This window comes from Halichondria panicea, chromosome 9, assembly GCF_963675165.1.
Source record: "Halichondria panicea chromosome 9, odHalPani1.1, whole genome shotgun sequence".
Taxonomy (NCBI): Eukaryota; Metazoa; Porifera; class Demospongiae; order Suberitida; family Halichondriidae; genus Halichondria; species Halichondria panicea.
In genome coordinates this window covers 862,975-885,517 of record NC_087385.1, presented here as the reverse complement: position 1 = coordinate 885,517, position 22,543 = coordinate 862,975, and the positions used below count along the sequence as shown (strand labels likewise).

At 44.2% G+C, this 22,543-nt stretch overlaps 5 protein-coding genes and 1 long non-coding RNA gene across 6 annotated transcripts; 1 reads left to right on the top strand and 5 right to left on the bottom strand.

Moving 5' to 3' along the window:
- Positions 1 to 8: 8 nt before the first annotated feature.
- On the bottom strand, positions 9 to 5,290 carry LOC135340834 (uncharacterized). The gene is made up of 6 exons (XM_064537240.1): positions 5,016 to 5,290; positions 2,725 to 3,217; positions 2,373 to 2,530; positions 2,126 to 2,311; positions 1,585 to 1,723; positions 9 to 1,461 (listed from the first exon to the last, which is right to left on the bottom strand). The coding sequence occupies exons 2-6, from the start codon at positions 3,212 to 3,214 to the stop codon at positions 164 to 166; spliced, it is 2,271 nt and encodes a 756-aa protein (XP_064393310.1). The 5' UTR covers positions 3,215 to 3,217; positions 5,016 to 5,290; the 3' UTR covers positions 9 to 163.
- On the top strand, positions 5,271 to 6,488 carry LOC135340873 (uncharacterized). The gene is made up of 3 exons (XR_010396477.1): positions 5,271 to 5,384; positions 5,772 to 5,888; positions 6,151 to 6,488. It is a non-coding gene; the product is annotated as an uncharacterized LOC135340873 (long non-coding RNA).
- Positions 6,489 to 6,531: 43 nt separating this feature from the next.
- Positions 6,532 to 14,521, bottom strand: LOC135341227 (uncharacterized). Its single transcript, XM_064537741.1, has 5 exons — positions 14,026 to 14,521; positions 13,808 to 13,962; positions 13,567 to 13,701; positions 12,240 to 12,384; positions 6,532 to 7,927 (listed from the first exon to the last, which is right to left on the bottom strand). Exons 1-5 carry the CDS (start codon positions 14,519 to 14,521, stop codon positions 6,633 to 6,635), a joined length of 2,226 nt encoding a protein of 741 aa, XP_064393811.1. The 3' UTR covers positions 6,532 to 6,632.
- Positions 8,568 to 10,598, bottom strand: LOC135341209 (kelch domain-containing protein 2-like). The gene is made up of 5 exons (XM_064537721.1): positions 9,954 to 10,598; positions 9,612 to 9,772; positions 9,365 to 9,550; positions 8,820 to 8,967; positions 8,568 to 8,614 (listed from the first exon to the last, which is right to left on the bottom strand). Exons 1-5 carry the CDS (start codon positions 10,465 to 10,467, stop codon positions 8,568 to 8,570), a joined length of 1,056 nt encoding a protein of 351 aa, XP_064393791.1. The 5' UTR covers positions 10,468 to 10,598.
- Positions 14,522 to 17,739: 3,218 nt separating the features above from the next.
- LOC135340847 (probable serine/threonine-protein kinase drkD) lies at positions 17,740 to 20,168 on the bottom strand. Its single transcript, XM_064537256.1, has 2 exons — positions 19,359 to 20,168; positions 17,740 to 19,166 (listed from the first exon to the last, which is right to left on the bottom strand). Exons 1-2 carry the CDS (start codon positions 19,375 to 19,377, stop codon positions 17,911 to 17,913), a joined length of 1,275 nt encoding a protein of 424 aa, XP_064393326.1. The 5' UTR covers positions 19,378 to 20,168; the 3' UTR covers positions 17,740 to 17,910.
- Positions 20,169 to 20,775: 607 nt separating this feature from the next.
- LOC135341226 (kelch domain-containing protein 2-like) lies at positions 20,776 to 22,272 on the bottom strand. The gene is made up of 5 exons (XM_064537740.1): positions 21,786 to 22,272; positions 21,457 to 21,614; positions 21,206 to 21,391; positions 20,901 to 21,045; positions 20,776 to 20,798 (listed from the first exon to the last, which is right to left on the bottom strand). The coding sequence occupies exons 1-5, from the start codon at positions 22,270 to 22,272 to the stop codon at positions 20,776 to 20,778; spliced, it is 999 nt and encodes a 332-aa protein (XP_064393810.1).
- Positions 22,273 to 22,543: the final 271 nt, after the last annotated feature.

Sequence of the window (22,543 nt, the reverse complement as noted above, 5' to 3'; positions counted from 1 at the left end):
AAACATAATTCAAGTGGGCATATAAAATTCAAATCACAAAATCATGACACAATAATAATTCTTTATCTATGGTTACACCAACACACAGGCATTATACAACACTACAAAACAGCAAGATAAAACTAAAAGCATGGCATGACAATAATTATATATATCTATCTCTCTATAAATGTAACAGTTCATTCAACAGTTGTCGAGCGGTTGGTCGATTGTCTCTGTCTCTATCGATACAGCGACTGATGATGCCAGAGAACTGACGGTCTTGAATGGTGAGGAGTAAGCGCTCACGTCCGTCATCACTCGGAAACTGGCCAGAACACATCTCGATCAGGAGCACCCCCAGACTGAACATGTCCATCTTGGTTGATTGGAGGGACGGGTTACCGGCCTCAGGGGCAGCGTATACAGGACTCCCCGGGTTCATCGTGTTCAACATTCGTTGTGTGTTCACGGAGCCGTAGTCCGTGACCTTTGCCCTCCAGCGGCCATCGAGTAGAGGGTTGAGGAGAATGTTTGCACTGCTGATGTCACGATGGATCACTGGGTCTGGCTGCATGAGGTGGAGATAGTTGAGGGCTTGACAGACCTGCACAGAGATGGAGAGGATGTGTTCACGTGAGATACGACCTCCCTCCAGCACCCTCCTCAGACTGGTGGCCATGAGCTCTGTCAGGATGATCATCTCCCCCTCCAGCGTGGCTCCTATGAACTGGACCAGGTGTGGGTGTCGCAGACGAGCCGCCATGTTCATCTCACGAATAAACACGTGTCGGTAATAGTCGGATCTGAGCTGCTCGTACAGTGTCTTGGCTGCCACCTCGATTCCTCGGAACTTGGCCACTTTGACGACCCCCCATCCTCCCCCACCGAGCTGTCTCTCTGTCATTGTAATCTCCTCGCGATGGACCACCCACTGAGTCTCCAGACCCTCTGCTCGATCCTCTGCCAGCTGGGCTCTCCTGTCTGACCTTTGGAGGTCTTCTTGAAGTCGTTCATTTTCAGCCATCAGTTCATGATTTCTCGTCTCAGTATCTCCGTGGCGACGGTTGGCCTCCGCCAATTCTTGATCTTTCACTTGTAAAAGTAATTGTGTAGCTTGCTCTCTTTGCTCTGCCAGCTGTGCTATTTCCTCCGTATCTCCATGACGACGATTGGCCTCGGTCAATTCTCTAGCTTGCGTAGCTAATTCTCGATCTTTCTCTTGCAACTGTAGTTGGTGGTGACGTTGAGTATCGTGCTCTCTCTGCTCTGCTGCTCGTAACTGTTGTTCCAGAGCCCTCACCCGGTCTTGAGAGGAGTGGTCGCTGGTCTCACTGACTGATGAGGCACGAGCAGTTGCTTGTCTGATCGTCTTCTCACTCAGTCGCTGGGCGGAGCCTCTAGTGTCGTTGTGGGCCACATCCACGAGAGCCCACTTCCCAGCCGAGGGTCCAGCAACAGACGCTGAGGGTCCAGTCAACTCTGTAGGGGGGATTAAGGAACAAATGTAACAGTATATGCATTCAGAGTCATTGACACATGTATTGTGTGTACTTGTCTATCAGACAATAGTTGCCATGGCTACTTGTACTAGTAGCTGCTCACCAAATCTTAGTATGGTGGTCTCAGCAATGGCATCTCCCAGCATCTCCCGACAGCCTCCAAACACGAGGACCTCAGTGAGTCCTGGTCCCAGACTGGTGGCAGTGATGGAGTGGTAGTAACGTGGCTCAGGAGGTGTCACCTGGAGGCACAAAAAATAATGCTCTGATAAATAAATGTTGAGTGTACAGTAGTACTGTGTATTCTGAACAGATCATCAAATAATCCATGTACTGTATGAAATAAATATAACATTGCAACACGAGGAATCTCAAGGCTATGTGTTTTATATTACAGTGACCCTTTACCAAATTATGCCTCGAGGCTACGCGACCGTGTACGGAAGGGACTGTATGACTTTTATTACACACTTGTAACCTTGACAACGTGATATAATACAGTAAAGGTGTGTGTACATAGCACAAGTATTTAACATCTTCCTAGACTTCAAAGTTATTTACTCTTGTAAATGAACGTCTCGTATCTCTTTATTACGTCCATTTATTACACGTACACTAACAGTTCATAATAAGACAAGACTCACCTCTGCCCACTTGACAGTGTCAACATCAAGTATCCACATGTCCCCTAGTGTCTTGCTGCCATTATCCACTCCTCCGTACACCAGTAGTTGAGGGTGGTCCTGGCCATAGTTGAGACAACAGGCAACATGGCCTGCCCTCACCACCGGCCATGGCTCTCCCTGTACTGGCTTCACCTTAGTGACCTCCTACACACAGTGAACACACAGTATTGTGCATTTCAATGTGGCAGTACTAATTCCAACTCACCATGGTCCTGAAGTCAAATATGTAGACTTCATTGACCCCACCACGGCCAGGTTGGATCCCTCCAAAGAGGACTGCCCTGTGCTGGTCCACCATGGTGAAGGTGAAGTAGGAACAGGGAGGAGGTCTCTCTCCTCTGAGCTTAGGGGACGACCAGACACCTGGAAGTGGGGGTGGGGCAATTTAGAGAATGGTACAATGTTACATCATCCTTATAACATTGATTGATATGAAAGTGAAAGTGAACATGGTTTCCTATGTGAGTGAGGGTGGGACTCCGCCCACCAGTAGCTAGATACCCTATAAGTGCATGAAATGAAAACATACAGCGAATGTGCACGTTGATAAAAGTTACCATTTTGAATATTAAATAAATGGAACTCGTTTGTCCGTCCATTTCCATCACGCCGTCCAGTCTTAGTGAATGTTGATCCTGGTCGTGTGGGGCCCTCAATACCTTCTCCTCCAAAGCAGCACAGAGTTCTCTCATTCACACGAACAAGTCCACAACCTCGCTTTTTCATACGCTGATTACCAGAGGTTTGAACTTTGGTCCACTGGAGAGTGTCCAGATCAAGCTTGCTCATGTCATTGACGTAAGAAGACCCATCCCAACCACCAAAGGTGTACAGGCAACGACCTACACAAACAGAGCAACCACCATACTCTCCAGGGGGTAGAGGTCCAGTGGTGGGCAAGAGGCTCCACAGCTCAGTGCTTGGATCATACACAGCAATGATGTTAGACCCCCTCAGTCCTGGACCAGCCCCCCTCCACATGTAATGGTGTCCGTCAACTGCAGAGAATTGACTTGCACGAGGTGATGGTTCAACTGGAGCATCCATTACCTGCACAGGAGTGATTATGAGACAGTGTTTATGCCAACACACACACACACACACACACACACACACACACACACACACACACACACACACACACACACACACACACACACACACACACACACACACACACACACACACACACACACACACACACACCACACACACACACACACACACACACACACACACACACACACACACACACACAAGCCCCCCTGCCTAAAGACGAAACATCTTGACAGGTTGTTGCCTAAAGACGACACATCTTGACAACCAAGGCTCGCACAAGAACACACACACACACACACACTACTATCTATTTATTTGCCTGTTGCTAATTCTAAAATTTGAGGTTAGTGTTTGTTTTGTGCTTGCTTTAGCTTAACCACATAGAAGAACCCACATTGCCTCAACCCCACTATCAACTACATGTACCACAAAACCTGGCCTAGACAATACAGTGTTGTACTTTATACCTATATAAGCCCCCCTCAGAAGTTTTCTTTTAAAAGCCAACTTGAAATATCACAGCAACCAATATCTAGTCCAAGTTAGAAGATAAGTCTTATAATTCATGTCAGCTTGATTTACAGCTTTACAATAATTATTCAGCATGGCCCCAATGTGAATAGATGTACAATAACTATTGAGTGTTATATAGCACTGTAGTTGTGTATAATATGTGACTGAATGCAACAGATGAATGGGGAGAGTTGGTGCACCGTTAAAGACTCTTTAACCCATCATTCTCGGCTCTCCAGGCCGAGCATCTGTTTGCTTTTCTGTTTCTGTCTGTTTTCTGCCTTGTGGTGTTTGCCTTTCTGCTTAATTGTGCATACTTTAATTAAATTAAGCACAGATTCCAAATTTAGCAGATCAGCATGGCCACCCCCAGTAATTATGGACATACATGTAGGTAGCTAATTGTGACATAATCTATACTATACTTCCAACCATTGGTGTGTAAAGAACGAAGGCGTTGGCAGCATTTTTCTTAGCCTCTAAAGAAAGACACAGAAAGTAAAATCCTTTATCAATTACTACATCTACAAATTACCCAAACCCCCCTCCCCCTGACCTCCCTTGAGAATATTAAAAACCAGTAAAAAAACACAATTCAAGTAAAAAGACTATAGAACTGAGAGTAAACTACATAGTAAATAAATTACATATTATTATAATTATTAGAAGCTTGAATACAAATGATTATAACTTATAGTAGTTATTCCTGCAGCCATTCATGTCTCATAAGCAATTTAATAAATGTAAGTGCATTATGGAAATAGGAGAGGTGGCACCCTCTTCTCTGGTCAGATAAGGCAGTTCCTCACAATTTATTTTTTTTGTTTCAACCCCTCCAGCACGCACGCACACACACACACACACACACACACGTACACACACACACACGTACACACACACAAACGTACACATACAAGCCCCCCTGCCTAAAGACGAAACATCTTGACAGGTTGTTGCCTAAAGACGACACATCTTGACACAACCAAGGCTCGCAAAAGAGCACACACACACACACACACACACACACACACACACACACACACACACAAACGTACACATACAAGCCCCCCTTCCTAAAGACGAAACATCTTGACAGGTTGTTGCCTAAAGATGACACATCTTGACAACCAAGGCTCGCACACACACATACACACAAGCCCACCACCTGTTTACAGGTTTTTGCATATTAAAAGGCGAATTCGAAACGTACACATAAAACCAAGGCTCACATATAAAGTGTAAGTATAGCAAAGTATATATAGCGTTGTAAGCTTACCTAGATGTATCACAGTGAATCCCATTAGGCGTGTTGCTACACGTACACATATCTGCAGGACGGTGCTAGACTCGCAAGCCGTCACTGTTAATGTTGCAGGCGAACAGTAGACTGGTCAAACTCCGTGTAGAGACTTGTGTAAGTATTTGTGGCAACTAACCGCATGCGGTTACCGCAAGATCGTTGATAGTGACGTTTCACTAGAAAACTCTACGTAGCGCAGCAGTGTAGTGACGTCACAAAAACCGCAGCCACTTAGAATCTTATCTGATATGCTGACTGTGCAATATGAGTCTCTACACGGAGTTTGACCAGTCTACTGTTCACCTGCAACAGTGGCGAGTCTAGGACGGTGCAGCAGCTCAGCAGGTACGTGGTGGCATCAATGGCAGGAGCGTAGCCAGGATTTTTTGGAAGAGAGGGTAAAACTTATCAGCCGCGCAGCGCCGAAATTTTGACCGGAAGCCACGCCTCTTAATTATGGCGTCATAATTGACTTCTCTACTTAATTCCCAAATTTGGAACGGGTCATAATTAGGGTTAGGTATAGGACTTTTGATCTTGTTATTTCTTCATGTGTATGTATTTATAGTCTTGTGGTTATGTGCAATACTAACAGTGGTTGTGTTGTGTGGGCAGTATTGTACGTAGGTACATGTACAGTTGCTAAAAAGCTACGAAAACTCTGCTAATCTAATCACAACATACTGAAAGTAGTATCAATTGAGTTTACAATGTGTGTGTACATGTGTCCAGGGTCTGGAGGGTGAGGGGCTGCCAGTGTTCAGGAGGCCTCATGTCAAGGGAAACCTCTATGTTCAGTTCACCATCCAATTCCCTGACTCTGGTTTCCTGGAGGAGAGTCAACTAAAGGTATGCAGTGGCTATAATCATGTGATATGTGTGTGCAGTGTAGGCAGCCTCTCAATACACAGACCTCCACTGTATACATGCAATATCTTTATGCTGTACCACCTTGTCTTCTATAAGAAAGGTGTCTTTGTGAAGTAGTTGGTATACTGATCCAATACACAGGCGCCCACTGTTTAGCAATGTACTCTACCCCCCCCCACACACACCCACACACACACACACACACACACACACACACACACACACACACACACACACACAGGAGTTGGAGTGTCTCCTGCCCACAGGACCTGACCCACCAGCACTGGACCCAGAGGCAGAGGAAGTGGATATGATAGAGAGTGAGGGGACGAGGGGAGTGGGCGGGGCACAAGGGGATGGAGCCATATACGATGAAGATGAGGAGGATGAAGGAGTGGGCGGGGCACAGAGGGTGGGCTGCTCTCAACAGTGACACTCTTAGGAACTCTATATTCATCGCTTTGATTGTATTTATGGACTGGTTTTGTGGTTACTGCTATTGTTCTAATTATGTGAATAACGTTTGCCCATACCACTCATCATAATTATTGTGAACGGTAATATTGATTAGCATGAGACTGAGATAAAGTCAATAGTAATCATCATAATAGGAGAGTGCAAACACACACTACAAATTAAAGCCAAAGTTAAAAATAAATTCACGAAGTTATTAAAAATCATAAGAAAAAGACGGTACTAGACATGTGTTCACATTGTTCATAGCTAAAAGGGTGCTATTTTGTTCAGTTCCACCATCACCTGTGCCATGCTGGGTCGATGGCTGGGCTCTCTCTTAGTGCAGTGGACAATCAGCTCGTACACTGCAGGATGCTGCCTCTCTATTCTCTCAAACATCTCAGGGAAATTGTCTTGACTCGGAAATCGACTGGCAGTCACTTCAGCCAACACAATGCCGTAGCTGTACACGTCAATCTTGACAGTTTGTGGAGGAGGTCGTGCGAATGGTTGAGGGATGACTTCAGGAGGGGAGTAGATTATGGCCCCCTCTCCCATCGTATGAGCATGCTGCAGGAAGTTGGCTGAGCCCAGGTCAGATACCTTCCCCTTCCACTGGTGGTTGGGTATTCGCTGGAGGAGGACGTTGGGAGCACTCACATCACGGTGGATAATGGGATCATAGCGCTGGTGCAAGTAGTCTAAAGCTAGGGCAATGTCCATGAAGATCGAGAGGCGGTTTCTTGGGTCCAGTTGATTCCTCTCGTACGCTTGTCGGAGATTCATGTCCAGAAGCTCGGTGATGATGAGAGGAGGGGATCGATTGGCTTGGTTTTGCTCGTCAAAAATAGCACCAATGAATTGCACAAGGTTTGGGTGTCGCACTTCAGCCAATAGCCTCATTTCTCTCTCCATTTTTTCGATGTAGATTGGGAGAGCAATTTCTTCGTGTAGTCGCTTGACGGCCACGCTCACTGTTCCCTCCAGCACCTCCCCCCACCCTCCTTTGCCAATCCTCCTGCCAATGATCACTCTGTTGGCCGGAATCCTCCACACCTCTGTGTTGTGTGCTGCCAACTCTTTCGTCTTGCCTTCTAACTCCCTCTCTAGAGCTGTGATTCGAGCAGACAGGTCAGCTTCTCTTCTGTTGGCCTCAGCCAATTCTCGATCTTTCACTTGTAAAAGTAATAGTGTAGCTTGCTCTCTTTGTTCTGCCAGCTGTGCTCTTTCCTCCGCATCTCCATGACGACGGTTGACCTCGGTCAATTCTCTAGATTGTGTAGCTAATTCTCGATCCTTCTCTTGCAATTGTAGTTGGTGGTGACGTTGAGTATCATGCTCTCTCTGCTCTGCTGCTCGTAACTGTTGTTCTAGAGCCCTCACCCGGTCTTGAGAGGAGTTGTCGCTGGTCTCACTGACTGATGAGGCACGAGCAGTTGCTTGTCTGATCCTCTTCTCCCTCCGTCGCTTGGCGGAGCATCTAGTGTCATTGTGGGCCACATCCACGAGAGTCCACTTCCCAGCCGAGGGTCCAGCAACAGACGCTGAGGGTCCAGTCAACTCTGTAGGAGGATTAAGGAACAAATGTAAATAACAGTATACCGTATTTACTTGATTGAACGCCCATCTCGTTTATTAACGATCTGTCTTTGTCAATAAACGCCCATGTATGGGCATGGCACTGTGGGCGGAGCTGAACTAGCACGTGGAACCAGTTGCAAGCATGCATGGCAGCATATAGAATATAGATACTTTTTATAGTGGCATATAGAGAGAGAGGTATCAACACAGAGGGAGAAAAACCACTCCTATGACTTAAGATTTAAGCTGAGAGCTGTGGTAGCAGCCAAAAAGAGCATAATAACTGCTGCTGTGCAAGAGAGAGTAGATATGACCAATAAACGCCCATCTCGTTTAAACGCCCCCTTTACAGACTTCGATATGAAATAAATGCCAGGGTGTTTAATCAAGTAAATATGGTATGCATTCAGAGTCATTGACACATGTATTGTGTACTGTATTTACTTGATTAAACGCCCGGGCGTTTATTTCAGATCGAAGTCTTTAGAGAGGGCGTTTAATCCAGGAGGGCGTTTATTGTTTATTGTTATGTCTACTCCAAAACTCTTGCACAGCAGCAGTTATTGTGCTCTTCTTGGGCTGCTGTCTCAGCTTAAATCTATTTCTCAGCTTAAATTTAAGTCATGACTTGAGAAATAGGAGTGCCCTCTGTGTCGGTATCTCTCTCTCTGTCATCGATGCATCATAAAAAATATTATTATTCTATGCTGCCATGCTTGCAACTGGGTTCCATGTGCTATTTCAGCTCCACCCACAGTGCCACGCCCCGTATATGGGCGATTAAACGAGATGGGCGTTTATTCAAGTAAATACGGTATTTGTCTATCAGACAATAGTTGCCATGGCTACGTACATGTATTAGTAGCTGCTCACCAAATCTCAGTATGGTGGTCTCAGCAATGGCATCTCCCCCCACCTTCCGCAGGCCTCCAAACACGAGGACCTCAGTGAGTCCTGGTCCCAGACTGGTGGCAGTGATGGAGTGGAGGAAACGTGGTGTCATTGACTCAGGAGGTGTCACCTAGAGGTACAAAAAATAATGCTCTGATAAATAAATGTTGAGTGTACAGTAGTACTGTGTATTCTGAACAGATCATCAGATAATCCATGTACTGTATGAAATAAATATAACATTACAACACGAGGAATCTCAAGGCTATGTGTTTTATATTACAGTGACCCTTTACCAAATTATGCCTCGAGGCGACGCGACCGTGTACGGAAGGGACTGTATGACTTTTATTACACGCTTGTAACCTTGACAACGTTAGATAATACAGTAAAGGTGTGTGTACATAGCACAAGTATTTAACATCCTCCTAGACTTCAAAGTTATTTACTCTTGTAAATGAACGTCTCGTATTTCTTTATTACGTCCATTTATTACACGTAACAGTTCATAATAAGACAAGACTCACCTCTGTCCACTTGACAGTGTCTACATCCAGTAACCACATGTCCCCCAGTGTCTTGTTGCTATTATCCAGTCCTCCGTACACCAGTAGTTGAGGGTGGTCCTGGCCATAGTTGAGACAACAGGCAGCATGGCCTGCCCTCACCACCGGCCATGGCTCTCCCTGTACTGGTTTCACCTTAGTGACCTCCTACACACAGTGAACACACAGTGTTGTGCATTTCAATGTGGCAGTACTAATTCCAACTCACCATGGTCCGAAAATCGAACAAGTAGACTTCATTGACTCTATCATCACGGCCAGGTTGGTACCCTCCAAAGAGGACTGCCCTGTGCTGGTCCACCATGGTGAAGGTGAAGCTACTACAGGGAGGAGGTCTCTCTCCTCTGAGCTCAGGGGACGACCAAACACCTGGAAGTGGGGGTGGGGCAATTTAGAGAATGGTACAATGTTACATCATCCTTATAACGATATGAAAGTGAACATGGTTTCCTATGTGAGTGAGGGTGGGACTCCGTCCACCAGTAGCTAGATACCCTATAAGTGTATGTAACGAAAACATACAGCGAATGTGCACATTGACAAAAGTTACCATTTTGCGTGTCAAAGAAATGGAACTCGTTTGTCCGTCCTCTTCCATCAGACAGTGCACTGGTGAATGTTGATCCTGGTTGTGTAGAGCCCTCAATACCTTCTCCTCCAAAGCAGCACAGAGTTCTCTCATTCACACGGAGAAGTCCACAACCTCGCTTTTTCATAGGTTGACTACCAAAGGTTTGAACTTTGGTCCACTGGAGAGTGTCCAGATCAAGCTTGCTCATGTCATTGAAGTAAGAAGACCCATCCCAATCACCACCAAAGGTGTACAGGCAACGACCTGCACAAACAGAGCAACCACCATACTCTCCAGGGGGTAGAGGTCCGGTGGTGGGCAAGAGGCTCCACAGCTCAGTGCTTGGATTATACACAGCAATGATGTTACACCTCCGTCTTGGACCATCCCCCCTCCACACGTAATGATGTCTGTCTACTGCAGAAAATTGCCCCCAACGAGGTGATGGTTCAACTGGTAGTTGACCAAGAAAGGAGCGAACGGCTTTCAACATTATCTGCAGGAGTGAGGACAGTGAGCAATATACATACACACATTGGCTATCTAGACACTGATATACAGATCACATGTATCATACACACTTCTCTTATGTACACACTTCTTTAGCTATAGTATCTCTGAACTCACCTCACCAAGACACATTCAAAATGTCTGTAATGTCAGCAGCCCCACCCACTTTTACAAACTTCACACAACAATAATTAGGATTGCATTCATATTCTAGTGTAAGTGTAGTTCCCATGGTGATGACAGTGTGTATAAGGTCCTGTAGCTTATCAGACATGCCCAGTACTGCACCCTCACAATACAGACACAGCTTCTGTAGAGGAGCCACTCAAACAGTTAGTGTATTAGTGGTCTCACTTACTTGAGCATGTGCTTTGTGATTGTCGTTCTTTAGTTTGAATCTCTGAGCAATATAATCGACCGTCCGTCCAACACACCACTCCTATTCATTGTGTGTATTAGGTTCATGTACTTTGTTATGACATGCAATATAATAATCAGTGCTAGTGGAACTCATGTAACAACCATCCTGCAGAAAGGCCCGGCAACAGCAGATATTAATAAAAGGTCAAGTACCCAGTACAAAACAACCCCTCAACAAAGGACACCTCTGTATAATGGCCAATATCTTATTCCCCAATGTTACAGGGTTCCACTGACAATGGTACAGTGGATTGCAGTGCATGCACTTGCAACAGAAAATTGCCAAACATCTGCTTATTCCTAAACGTATATATATAGGTACTAGGTATGAGCAAATTGGATCTACAAGCTGAGGGAATTAAAGACCAAAAAGGTGCTCAGCCAGTCATACATCTCGATCCATTCAATTATATAGATATTCTCAGGGCACTCTTATTGGTAGGTGGCAGGAGTAAAGTGTATCCAATAAGGAATGTAATTGATACATGTGTGTGGGCGTGGTTGTATTCTGCACAACAGACACAGCGGACACAGCGGACACAGCAGGCACAGCAGACATAACAGACATACAACATTTGAAATTGCGCATGCACACCTGAATCACTACACACATTTATAAATGTAAAACCACACCCACTTTAAGGTTAATTACATTTCTGTATTTGGATACACTTTACTCCTGCCACCTACCCTCTTATTATAATTATTTAGGGATATTTCCAGTCACTTTTTGATAGCCAATTGATTTTTGAAAATTATATAATATAATTATAACACCATGCATTGTATCATTACTGCTAGTATTCTATTATGTAAATAACGTTTGCCACCACTCATCATAATTGTGAAAGGTAAAATGACTGAGTAATCATCATAATTGGAGAGTGCAAACACGCAAACACACAAGTATACACTTATACAAAAACCAACGCCAAATCGTTAAAATGCAGATGCCGCATAGCTGACCCCTGCTGCATGGGTATATATAAAGTATCATAAAAAGATTATGTTGCTATATATACACAATGAAAGCCTTTCTCTATAGTGGTCGCTGGTCTCACTGACTGATAGGCACGAGCAGTTGCTTGTCTGATCCTCTTCTCACTCAGTCGCTGGGCGGAGCCTCTAGTGTCGTTGTTGGCCACATCCACGAGAGCCCACTTCTCAGCCGAGGGTCGAGCAACAGATGCTGAGGGTCCAGTCAACTCTGTAGGGGGGATTAAGGAACAAATGTAACAGTATAATAATTATGCATTCAGAATCATTGTATAGTATAAAAAATACGGTGCATATAATTATACTTGTCTATATCCAACAGTATAGCTGCATGCTAACCAAATCTCAGTATGGTGGTTTCATCAACTGTCCTATGATTTTCCAATCGGCCTCCAAACACGAGGACCTCGGTGAGTCCTAGTCCCAGACTGGTGGCAGTGATGGAGTGGAAGTAACATGGTTTCACTGACTCAGGTGTTACCAGCTGGAGATATAAAATGTACAAAACAGGCAATGACTTTTAATGTGTATGTACCGTATTACTATAGAATGTTTTCAAACATTAATTTGCAAACTTTGCGATGGTTGATTCATTCGCAACAATAAAATCCGCAAAACCTAAATTATTACTAGTAAATACACACGATCCTTGCCAGAACGCAATAGTTATATCGCAAATGGTCAACATTTCTGCTCATTTGGCTCATTTGCAAAAGTTGTTCATTCGCAAAATATTCTAGTTATACAGTATACATGCACTGGTACAGAGTATACTAGCACGCACGAGGGCGTAAGCCCCGAGGGCTGAGTGCAATATATTCCATGCATCCCGAGTGCACGTGTAATAACTAGTTTATATCCCGAGGGCATAGCAACATAACACTGTCTTAGTAACACAATATAAACTGCACAAAAAAAATGATGACAAAGACAACTCTAGACACAGCTCCATCTCTTCTCTCTCCTAGACGCCAGTATATGCAGCGTATAAGATTGGCATGACTGACGAATGGCTTGACACAAAATTGTTGGAGTTCCAACGCTGAAACCACTGCAAAACAGCCCCACCCCACTTCTGGTGCTGCAAAACAGCCCCACCCCGCTACTGCTGCAAAGAAACAGCCCCACCCCATTTACTGCATGCTGCGAAGAAACAGCCCCACCACTATCTCCTTGGCATCACAACCAAGCCAAAGAAGCTCGCCTCTACACTGCTGCAAAACAGCTCAAGCCCCCTGCAAAAAGATCCTCTTCTAGTGCTATGGTGAAGCCAGAATTGACCCTGCATCAAGAAGTGGATGACTAGATCTAGGTCTAGGAACACAGAATCTTCACAAAATGAGCCTCTGGGACGATTTTAAAACCTGCATGGTTGCAAAGAAGAAACTCCAGCAGTGCTAAACATTCCTGCATGGCTGGACTTACTTTGATACTTGTTATTTCTCATGATACAATATTTAATTAAATTAATTATGCCAGAGGGGCGTTTTGTGGTTAGTGCAATATGACTTTGCGGTCAGTGCAATATGACTTTCAGCAGTGCATTATGCTGCATATTGCACTTGGCAACAACGTAGCAATGGGATATAAAGGTAGTCTAAACCACCATTCTCACCTCTGTCCACTTGCCAGTGTCAACATTAAATATCTACATGTCCCCCAGTACTTTGTCGTCCACACTTTCTCCTCTGTGCACCAGAAATTGAGGATGGTCCTGGTCATAGTTGAGACAACAGGCAGCATGATATCTCCTCCCCACTGGCCATGGCTCTCCATCTACTGGCTTCACCTTAGTGACCTCCTATACACACAGTGAACAAACATCATAGCTATATGCAGGTATAGAGTAGGTGCTGAATTTGATTCGAAAATTATCACGCTGAAACACAGAAATCTTATCAACTTACCATGTCCCTGAAATTGAAAAGGTAGACATCATTGACCCCATTACGTTCAGGTTGGCTCCCTCCAAAGAGGACTGCCCTATGCTGGTCCACCATGGTGAAGGTGATGTTAGCGCAGGGAGGTCTCTCTCCTTTGAGCTCAGGGGACGACCATACACCTGGAGATAGGGTCAATAGAATAACAAAGGGATAGTAGTATAAATCAGGAGGGATAGCATTACCATTTTCTATATTAAAGAATTGGATTTCATTTGTCCATCCACGTCCATCAGTAAATCGTGTGCTTCTGGTGAATGTTGCTCCTGGTTGTGTGGGGCCCTCAATACAATAACCTCCAAAGCAGCACAGAGTTTTTTCATTCACACGGACAAGTCCACAGCAAATTTTTTTCATAGGCTGACTACCAGAGGATTGAAATTCAGTCCACTGGAGAGTGTCTAAATCAAGCTTGCCCATGTCATTGTAGAAAAAAGAAGACCCATCATGACCACCAAAGGTGTACAGGCAACGACCTACACAAACAGAGCGACCGCCATACTCTCCATAGGGTAGAGGTCCAGTAGTGGCCAAGAGGCTCCACAGCTCAGTACTTGGATCACACACAGCAATGATGTTAGACCCCAGTCCTGGACCAATCCCCCTCCACACGTAATGGTGTCCGTCAGCTACAGCAGAACATTGACCCCAACGAGGTGATGGTTCAATGGGAGCATCCATTACCTGCATGCAGGAGTGAGGACATGCAGTGTGTGCATGTTATGTACAGTAGAATCTATATATACACTCAACACTTTAAGTTAACCATGCATGCAGACAAATTGTGCGTATGTGAGCAGTATACAGATTGAGCTATATATAAATATATGTCACATTCTGCGGCTCTACATATGGTTTGTGTTATTGTATGACTTACACAGTTGGTTGTACACACTCTGACACACTTCGGTCTTTAAGTATAGAGTCTAAGCTTCGTTGTGAGTACTACAAATCATCAGGAATAAAATAAAATGAAAATAGTGTCATGCATAAATACTGGGAAAACAGGATGCATAATAACAGACAAAACCTCCTGTACCAACTTGTTCGTTATTCAGAGGTTCCACTTAGCTACTATAAGTTGACTCTCCTCCAGGAAACCAGAGTCAGTAAGGTGAACTGAACATAGAGGTTGCCCTTAATTGACATGAGGCCTCCTGAACACTGGAACCCCCTCACCTGGACACAGCCTGCACCAGTACACACACTAAAACACGCACACACACATGCACGCACACACACATGCACATGCACACACACACACACACACACACACACACACACGCACACGCACACACGCACATTGTAACCATGCATACTACTACTTTCAGTAGATTGTAAGGATTAGTAAAGCCTCATGTGTCTATAGATCTATACCCACACAACACAATTACCACTGTTAGCTACAAGACTATACTATATAAGTTAGATACTGTTTAGGAGGTATCTATGTTATAGTTAGAACATGGGCATGAGGTATCTATGTGTTATAGTGTCCCAAAGCTCGAGGGCTTTAGCCCGAGGGATGGGGGACACTATAACCATAGATACCGAATGCACATGTTCTAACTGATTTAGATCCCAAAACCTATTGGCTACTAGGAATGCACTAGCTTAGCAACAGTCAACCTATATAAACAGCCAACCTAGCAACTGCATCATTATTCTTTTGAAAACTAATATCTGAAGTTGGCATCTCTGTGTCTCTACTAAATCTGTGGTCTCTATTCAAGTCAACCCTGTTCCTTCCACCTCAGTTTGATGGACAAAATTAGAGTCCTAGCAGGCTAGCTCCACCCACAAAACGGAAACATCCAGCTCCTCCCTCAGTTTTGCATAAGTGTGCAGGATTGGTTATTTATGCATGTTATACTGACATTAGCATGACATTATATGTATATAATTGCATAACATCCCCACATTATACATGTAACATATAATGTTGATATAAAAATGTATAATGTGCATAATGTCACATTCATACAAGTGATGTAATAATTATGACATTATGCATTTTATACTTGATGTATAATTGTTATGCATATTGTGCATAATGTCACATTTTAGTAAGTGGTGTATATTATGCATAATATGCATAACGTCAAATTTTATATTTGATGTATAATTGAGCTGCATAATGTGCATAATGTCAAATAATTATTTTAATTGTGTATAATATGCATAATGTCAAATTTGTGAGATCCAAGTTGGGATGTGTTGGTGTTACGGATATAGAGTTTGGCTACAGGTACACTTAATTGTGTATGTATATTACGCATATAATGTGCATAATTTCGGGATTATGGGCGGTTATAAGGGTACATTGCATGTAAAAAATGGTGTGTGGTTTTGACGCAAGTGCGTGACTATTGTATAGTACCGGTACTATAGCTCATAGTTCCCTGCTAAATACACTCAAATGGGATCTATGGGAATTATAAGCCCAAAGGCCTGCTGTAGTATCCCGAGCGAAGCGAGGGTACTACGAGTGCCTGCGGGCTTATAATTCCCATAGATACCGACTAAACAGTATCTAACGAGTTTAGTTGCTAGGTTCATTTCAAAAACTAACCGAAAGAATGGACGCGGACAAAGACCTAGGCCTAGACAAGCTCTTTTCTGAAGAAGTACTCGGCATAATAATGACCGAGCCCATTGACCCCGCCCTCTACGACATAAATGTGGAGGCGGAGCTGGCTACTCTTTCAAGAAAGGAGGAGGAGCTGGACGAGCCAACAGAACCTGCACAATCTTCTCTACCTAACTCAAAGCGAATGAAGCAAAGTGTCTGCAGGCCTCTTATCACGGCAGGTGCAGTGTACAGTTTGGATAGTGATATCTGCATAAGGTGAATAATTAGAATGGAAATCCCGGGATTGACCTGTTCAAGGATGCTTGTTTTGCTGACTTTCGAGTGTGCCTAGACTCCGAAATGAAGCGCTTGCAGAGAGCTGGACTAGGGTCACAAAAGAAGGCTGAACCTCTAATACATACTCCGTGCAACTGCTGCTACTAGACTCTACTACGCTGGAGTGGACGAACAAATGATAATGGAAACAACTGGACACCGAAGCTTGGAAGGAGTTTGCAGCTACAAGAGAACTTCTGAGTGTCAAAAGAAGTCAGTTTCAGACATCCTCAACGTAAAGCCAATTAACATATATACTGGTACACACTGATCACTCACAGATGGCAGTGCAACAAAACTCACAAACCAACTGCTGTCAATTTATGCCTCCAAAGTTTAACTTTAGTGCCTGCAACGTTATACCATCAATCTCTCTATATGCCTACATCCAACAACCAACGTATTAACAGCGACTGAACATTATAATTTTTTGTCATTACCAAAACAAAACAGTTACTTCTCATTGTTTTTTATAATACAATAATTATACAAAAAACATGTTTGAAAAACACAAAAATTAATAATGAATGGTTGTTGTGAACATGAAAATTACAGGTTTATACAGGTTAATAATATGGGAAATATAAACCCTGTACTGACCAATCAGATTGCTGGATTCTGGGCTACTAGTAACTAAACACACATTAAGCTGCCAGATCAAAAGCCCTGAAGTACCTATCCCTATATATATAACATACGTCCCCTCAGCTTGTAAGGCTGGGACACACTATTAACTACATCTTGTATCGTACGTATACACTCTTCTCAAAGGTCCCCCTACAAGCTACCAATCACCTACATTGTACTCACCTGCATGGTGACAGTATACTGCTCTGGTGTAAATACATAATTCTTCTCCTCACTGGACCCACTCTCTGGGTTGGCCACTAGCAAGGAAGCCTAGGTGGTGAGAGTATTTCTATTTCAGTCCTTGTCTGAGCTCTCTCCTTCCTTGTATACTTCTTTTTTTTTTTTACCATTAGCATGACACTATAATTCATCATCATCATAATAGGAGAGTGCAAACCACACACCTACACAAAAGTCAAAGCCAAACTTAATTTTAAAACTCACTAAGTAGATCTATATAATCTAAATGCACATATCCACAATGTTGCAGCAAATCATATATAAAAAAAAAAGTACTAGATAAGTGTTCACATTAAAAGGGTGCTATTTTGTTCAGTTTCACCATCACCTGTGCCATGCTGGGTCGATGGCTGGGCTCTCTCTCAATACAGCCGAGTATCAGCTCGTACACAGCAGGACGCTCTCTCTTGATTCTCTCAAACATCTCAGGGAAATTGTCTTGACTCGGAAATCGACTGGCAGTCACTTCAGCTAACACAATGCCGTAGCTGTACACGTCAATCTTGACAGTTTGTGGAGGAGGTCGTGCAAGCGGTTGAGGCATGACTTCAGGAGGGGAGTAGATTATGGCCCCCTCTCCCATCGTATGAGCATGCTGCAGGAAGTTGGCTGAGCCGAGGTCAGAGACCTTCCCCTTCCACTGGTGGTTGGGCATTCGCTGGAGGAGGACGTTGGGAGCACTCACATCACGGTGGATGATGGGATCGTAGCGCTGGTGCAGGTAGTTCAGAGCTAGGGCAATGTCCATGAAGATCGAGAGACGGTTTCCTGGGTCCAATTGCTTTCGCTCGTATGCTTGTCGGAGATTCATGTCCAAAAGCTCGGTGATGATGAGAGGAGGGGACTGGTCAAACACTGCCCCAATGAACTGCACCAGGTTGGGGTGTCGTACTTCAGCCAAGAGCATCATTTCTCTCTGGAGTCTCTCCAGATTGCGTGGGTTGACAATGGCAGCAAAGAGTCGCTTGACGGCCACGCTCACTGTTCCCTCCAGCACCTCCCCCCATCCCCCAGTGCCAATCGTTCCCATCGTGATTACTTTGTTGGCCGGAATCCTCCACACCTCTGTGTTGTGTGCTGCTAACTCTTTCGTCTTGCCTTCTAACTCCCTCCTGAGAGCTGTGTTTTGAGCAGACAGGTCAGCTTCTCTTCTGTTAGCCTCAGCCAATTCACGATCTTTCACTAATTGTGTAGCTTGCTCTCTTTGTTCTGTTAGTTGTGCTCTTTCCTCCACATTTCCATGGCGACGGTTGGCCTCGGTCAATTCTCGATCTTTAATAGCCAATTCACGATCTTTCTCTTGCAACTGTAGTTGGTGGTGACGTCGAGTGTCGTGCAGTTTCTGCTCTGCTGCTCGTAACTGTTGTTCCAGAGCCCTCACCCGGTCTTGAGAGGAGTGGTCGCTGGTCTCACTGACTGATGAGGCTTGTCTGATCTTCTTCTCACTCAGTCGCTGGGCGGAGTCTCTAGTGTCGTTGTGGGCCACATCCACGAGAGCCCACTTCCCAGCCGAGGGTCCAACAACAGACGCTGAGGGTCTAGTCAACTCTGTAGATTAAGACAAATCATTATGTGTATAGCGCTTCTGACAGTTAACACAACACATAAGGAAGTATATAAAATATGTGTTTTCCACAACACATAATTAAAAACAGCACAACACATGTTCTTAGTCTCACACGTAACAGTTGTCTATCTTAACCTTTCTACTCAGTAACAAGATACTCATAGAGCATTCACCTCGTACGTTGAGCTTCATTGCAGAGTGGCAAAACAGATTAATAACTTTTTACCATAATTACCTTCTTATTACAGTAGAACCTCGATTATCTGACATGGCAATTTCAGAAAATGGGCATGTCCCTTATATGCGCATGCGCTGTTACTATGGAAACAAGCCTGCTTATCTTCTTGCATGCGTAGACTACCATGCTGTTTATCAATGAAGTGGGTGGATCATGGCATAGTTTATCTATTCGTGTATCCGGCCTGCCTCTATATAACTGGATAATCGAGGTTCCACTGTGCTGTATTAGCTGGTTATTTTCGAGGTTTTCGAGGATTGACCCAGAACACGAACATTTAGTGCCTCGAAAATTGGTATTACTATAGGAGCGTGGTCATTTGAACTGCCATCATCAAAAATAAGAAAATGTTTTGTTTGGGAAATCTGCGAAAAATTAGTGCCTCGAAAATAACCAGCTATACGGTAAATAAAAATATGCAGATCCTTCCACTTTCGGCCAAAACTCATTAATTAAGGGCGTGGTTACATACATCCACCATTTTGAGTGGCAAAAAGCATGAGGTGGCAAGCCAGAGCAATGCATGTTATTTGCAAAAGTTTGCAGCTCTACTATGGGTGAGTGTGATGCAAGGAAAGTCTCCAATTACTTTTAAGAACTAGAACAGGGTGATATAAAGCTATCGTGTCAAGAAAAGGAGCATAGACAACAAGACACATGAACCAATTGACTGAATTGTAGATTTATAGAGCTGCACAAACATGAAAATGTTTGCTAATGCACTGCTTTCTGTTTCCATATCATGTTTATGTTCAGTATCTCTGAAGAGTCTTGACACTTTCTGCCTGTGATAGAGTCAACTTTTGTGCTCCCCATTCTCTCTCTTGACTGCCCATCAACTATGGCATTCTAGATATACAAGAAAGCAATACAATGATAGTCTTGATCCTTTAGAGTGTCTGATTGCACTATCAACAGTGTAGCAGCTCTAACTGTAGCTCCCATTTAGCATATGTATCAAGACATGACTCATTAGCAGTTTAATCAGTCAATGAAAGTGTCAAACAGCTCATTTTTGTGTCCACACACACACACAAACCGACACATATACAAACCAATCACTCTATACCCACCCTGCTGCGCACGCACCAGGGTAATCAATACAATCCGTGCTACCCACGCTCTGCTATATCCACCCAACACTAGACTCTGGTGACTACCACGGTAAACTAGCCTTCTCGGTCTGGAACCTCTCGGTACTTTCCAAGCCGTTTGTTTCCTGTCCGTTTGTTTCCTGTCCGTTTGTTTCCAAGCAATAGTCTGTCGTGTACTGACTGTAATAGTTGAAAAGTATACCGAGGAACGGAGATTCCAAAGCTTGAAGATCAAGAAGCTATTGGTAGTCACAGAGATTATAGTTGAGCGGATATAGCAGCTGAGCGTGGTAGCATGGAGGATTAATTAAACAGTCATAATTAGCAGAAAGGTCTATAGCGGTGTCCGACGGCTGCATGTACATGTACTAGTAGCTGCTCACCAAATCTCAGTACAGTGGTCTCAGCAATGACATCTCCCCTCCACTCCCGCTTGCCTCCAAACACGAGGACCTCAGTGAGTCCTGGTCCCAGACTGGTAGTGATGGAGTGGTAGTAACGTGGTGTCATTGACTCAGGAGGTGCCTCCTGGAGGCACAAAAAATAATGCTCTGATAAATAAATACTGAGTGTAGCAGTATATATTGTATATCTGAACAAAATCAACACAAATAATACAGTAAAGAAGAGTGTGTACAGCCACAAGTATTTAAGAGTGTCCTAATTAAGACTTCAATTACTTACTCACCTCTGTCCACTTGCCATTATCTACATCCAGTATCCACATATCCCTCAGTGTATTGTAGCCTTTATCCACTCCTCCGTACACCAGTAGTTGAGGGTGGTCCTGGCCATAGTTGAGACAACAGGCAGCAAGTTGTGATCTCCCCACTGGCCATGGCTCTCCCTGTACTGGCTTCACCTTAGTGACCTCCTACACAAAGTGAACACATGCACAGTATTGTGCATTTCAATATGGCAGTACTAATTCCAACTCACCATGGTCCTGAAGTCAAAGAGGTAGACATCATTAGCCTCACCACGGCCACGTTCGTACCCTCCAAAGAGGACTGCCCTGTGCTGGTCCACCATGGTGAAGGTGAAGTCCTCACAGGGAGGAGGTCTCTCTCCTTTGAGCTCAGGGGACGACCAGACACCTGGAAGTAGGGGTGGGACAATTTAGAGAATGGTACATGAAATGTTACATCATCCTTATAAAATTGAAAGTGAACATGGTTTCCTATGTGAGTGAGGGTGAGACTCTGCCCACCAGTAGATAGATACCCTATAAGTGTATGCATACAGCGAATGTTGACAATGTAAGTTACCGGTTTGTATGTCAAAGAAATGAAACTCGTTTGTCTGTCCATTTCGTCTATTTCGTCCACTCTTGGTGAATGTTGATCCTGGTTGTGTGGTGCCGTCAATACCTTTTCCTCCAAAGCAGCACAGAGTTCTCTCATTCACACGGACAAGTCCACAACCTCGCTTTTTCATAGGCTGACTACCAGAGGTTTGAACTTTGGTCCACTGGAGAGTGTCCAGATCAAGCTTGCTCATGTCATTGACATAAGAAGACCCGTCAGTACCACCAAAGGTGTACAGGCAACGACCTACACAAACAGAGCAACCACCATACTCTCCAGGGGGTAGAGGTCCAGTGGTGGGCAAGAGGCTCCACAGCTCAGTGCTTGGATCATACACAGCAATGATATTAGACCCTTGTCCTGGACCAGCCCCCCTCCACATGTAATGGTGTCCGTCAACTGCAGAGAATTGACTAAAACGAGGTGATGGTTCAACTGGAGCATCCATTACCTGCACAAGAGTGATCATGAGACAGTGTTTATGGCATCACACACACACACTGACACACAATCATTGCGGGTCAGCCTGGACTGAGATTATGCATGCTAGCTAGCTATAGGACCTAACCAGATCAACAACCATCACATGACTGACATGAACTCTGAGACACAGTATTTCAACTTACAAGTCATGGACAGTAGAACACTCCCTCAGAGATAATTATCAGAGAGCTGTTATATATTGTTGTTGGAGTTCTGTTGTCTTGCATACCAGCCAC

Bases quoted from the DNA above. Each gene is read 5' to 3' on its own strand.
- LOC135340834 (XM_064537240.1), bottom strand. From the start codon at position 3,214: ATGGATGCTCCAGTTGAACCATCACCTCGTGCAAGTCAATTCTCTGCA. The intron at 1,724-2,125 runs GTGAGTCTTGTC...TTGTGCCTCCAG, and splicing joins ACACTGTCAAGTGGGCAGAG to GTGACACCTCCTGAGCCACG. The intron at 1,462-1,584 runs GTGAGCAGCTAC...TCCCCCCTACAG, and splicing joins GACCACCATACTAAGATTTG to AGTTGACTGGACCCTCAGCG.
- LOC135341209 (XM_064537721.1), bottom strand. From the start codon at position 10,467: ATGTTGAAAGCCGTTCGCTCCTTTCTTGGTCAACTACCAGTTGAACCA. The intron at 9,773-9,953 runs GTAACTTTTGTC...CCCCACTTCCAG, and splicing joins TTTCTTTGACACGCAAAATG to GTGTTTGGTCGTCCCCTGAG. The intron at 9,551-9,611 runs GTGAGTTGGAAT...CACTGTGTGTAG, and splicing joins TGTTCGATTTTCGGACCATG to GAGGTCACTAAGGTGAAACC.
- LOC135341227 (XM_064537741.1), bottom strand. From the start codon at position 14,521: ATGGATGCTCCCATTGAACCATCACCTCGTTGGGGTCAATGTTCTGCT. The intron at 12,385-13,566 runs GTACTGGGGGAC...TTATATCTCCAG, and splicing joins GAGAAAGTGTGGACGACAAA to CTGGTAACACCTGAGTCAGT. The intron at 7,928-12,239 runs GTTAGCATGCAG...ATCCTCCTACAG, and splicing joins AACCACCATACTGAGATTTG to AGTTGACTGGACCCTCAGCG.
- LOC135341226 (XM_064537740.1), bottom strand. From the start codon at position 22,272: ATGGATGCTCCAGTTGAACCATCACCTCGTTTTAGTCAATTCTCTGCA. The intron at 21,615-21,785 runs GTAACTTACATT...CCCTACTTCCAG, and splicing joins TTTCTTTGACATACAAACCG to GTGTCTGGTCGTCCCCTGAG. The intron at 21,046-21,205 runs GTGAGTAAGTAA...TTGTGCCTCCAG, and splicing joins ATAATGGCAAGTGGACAGAG to GAGGCACCTCCTGAGTCAAT.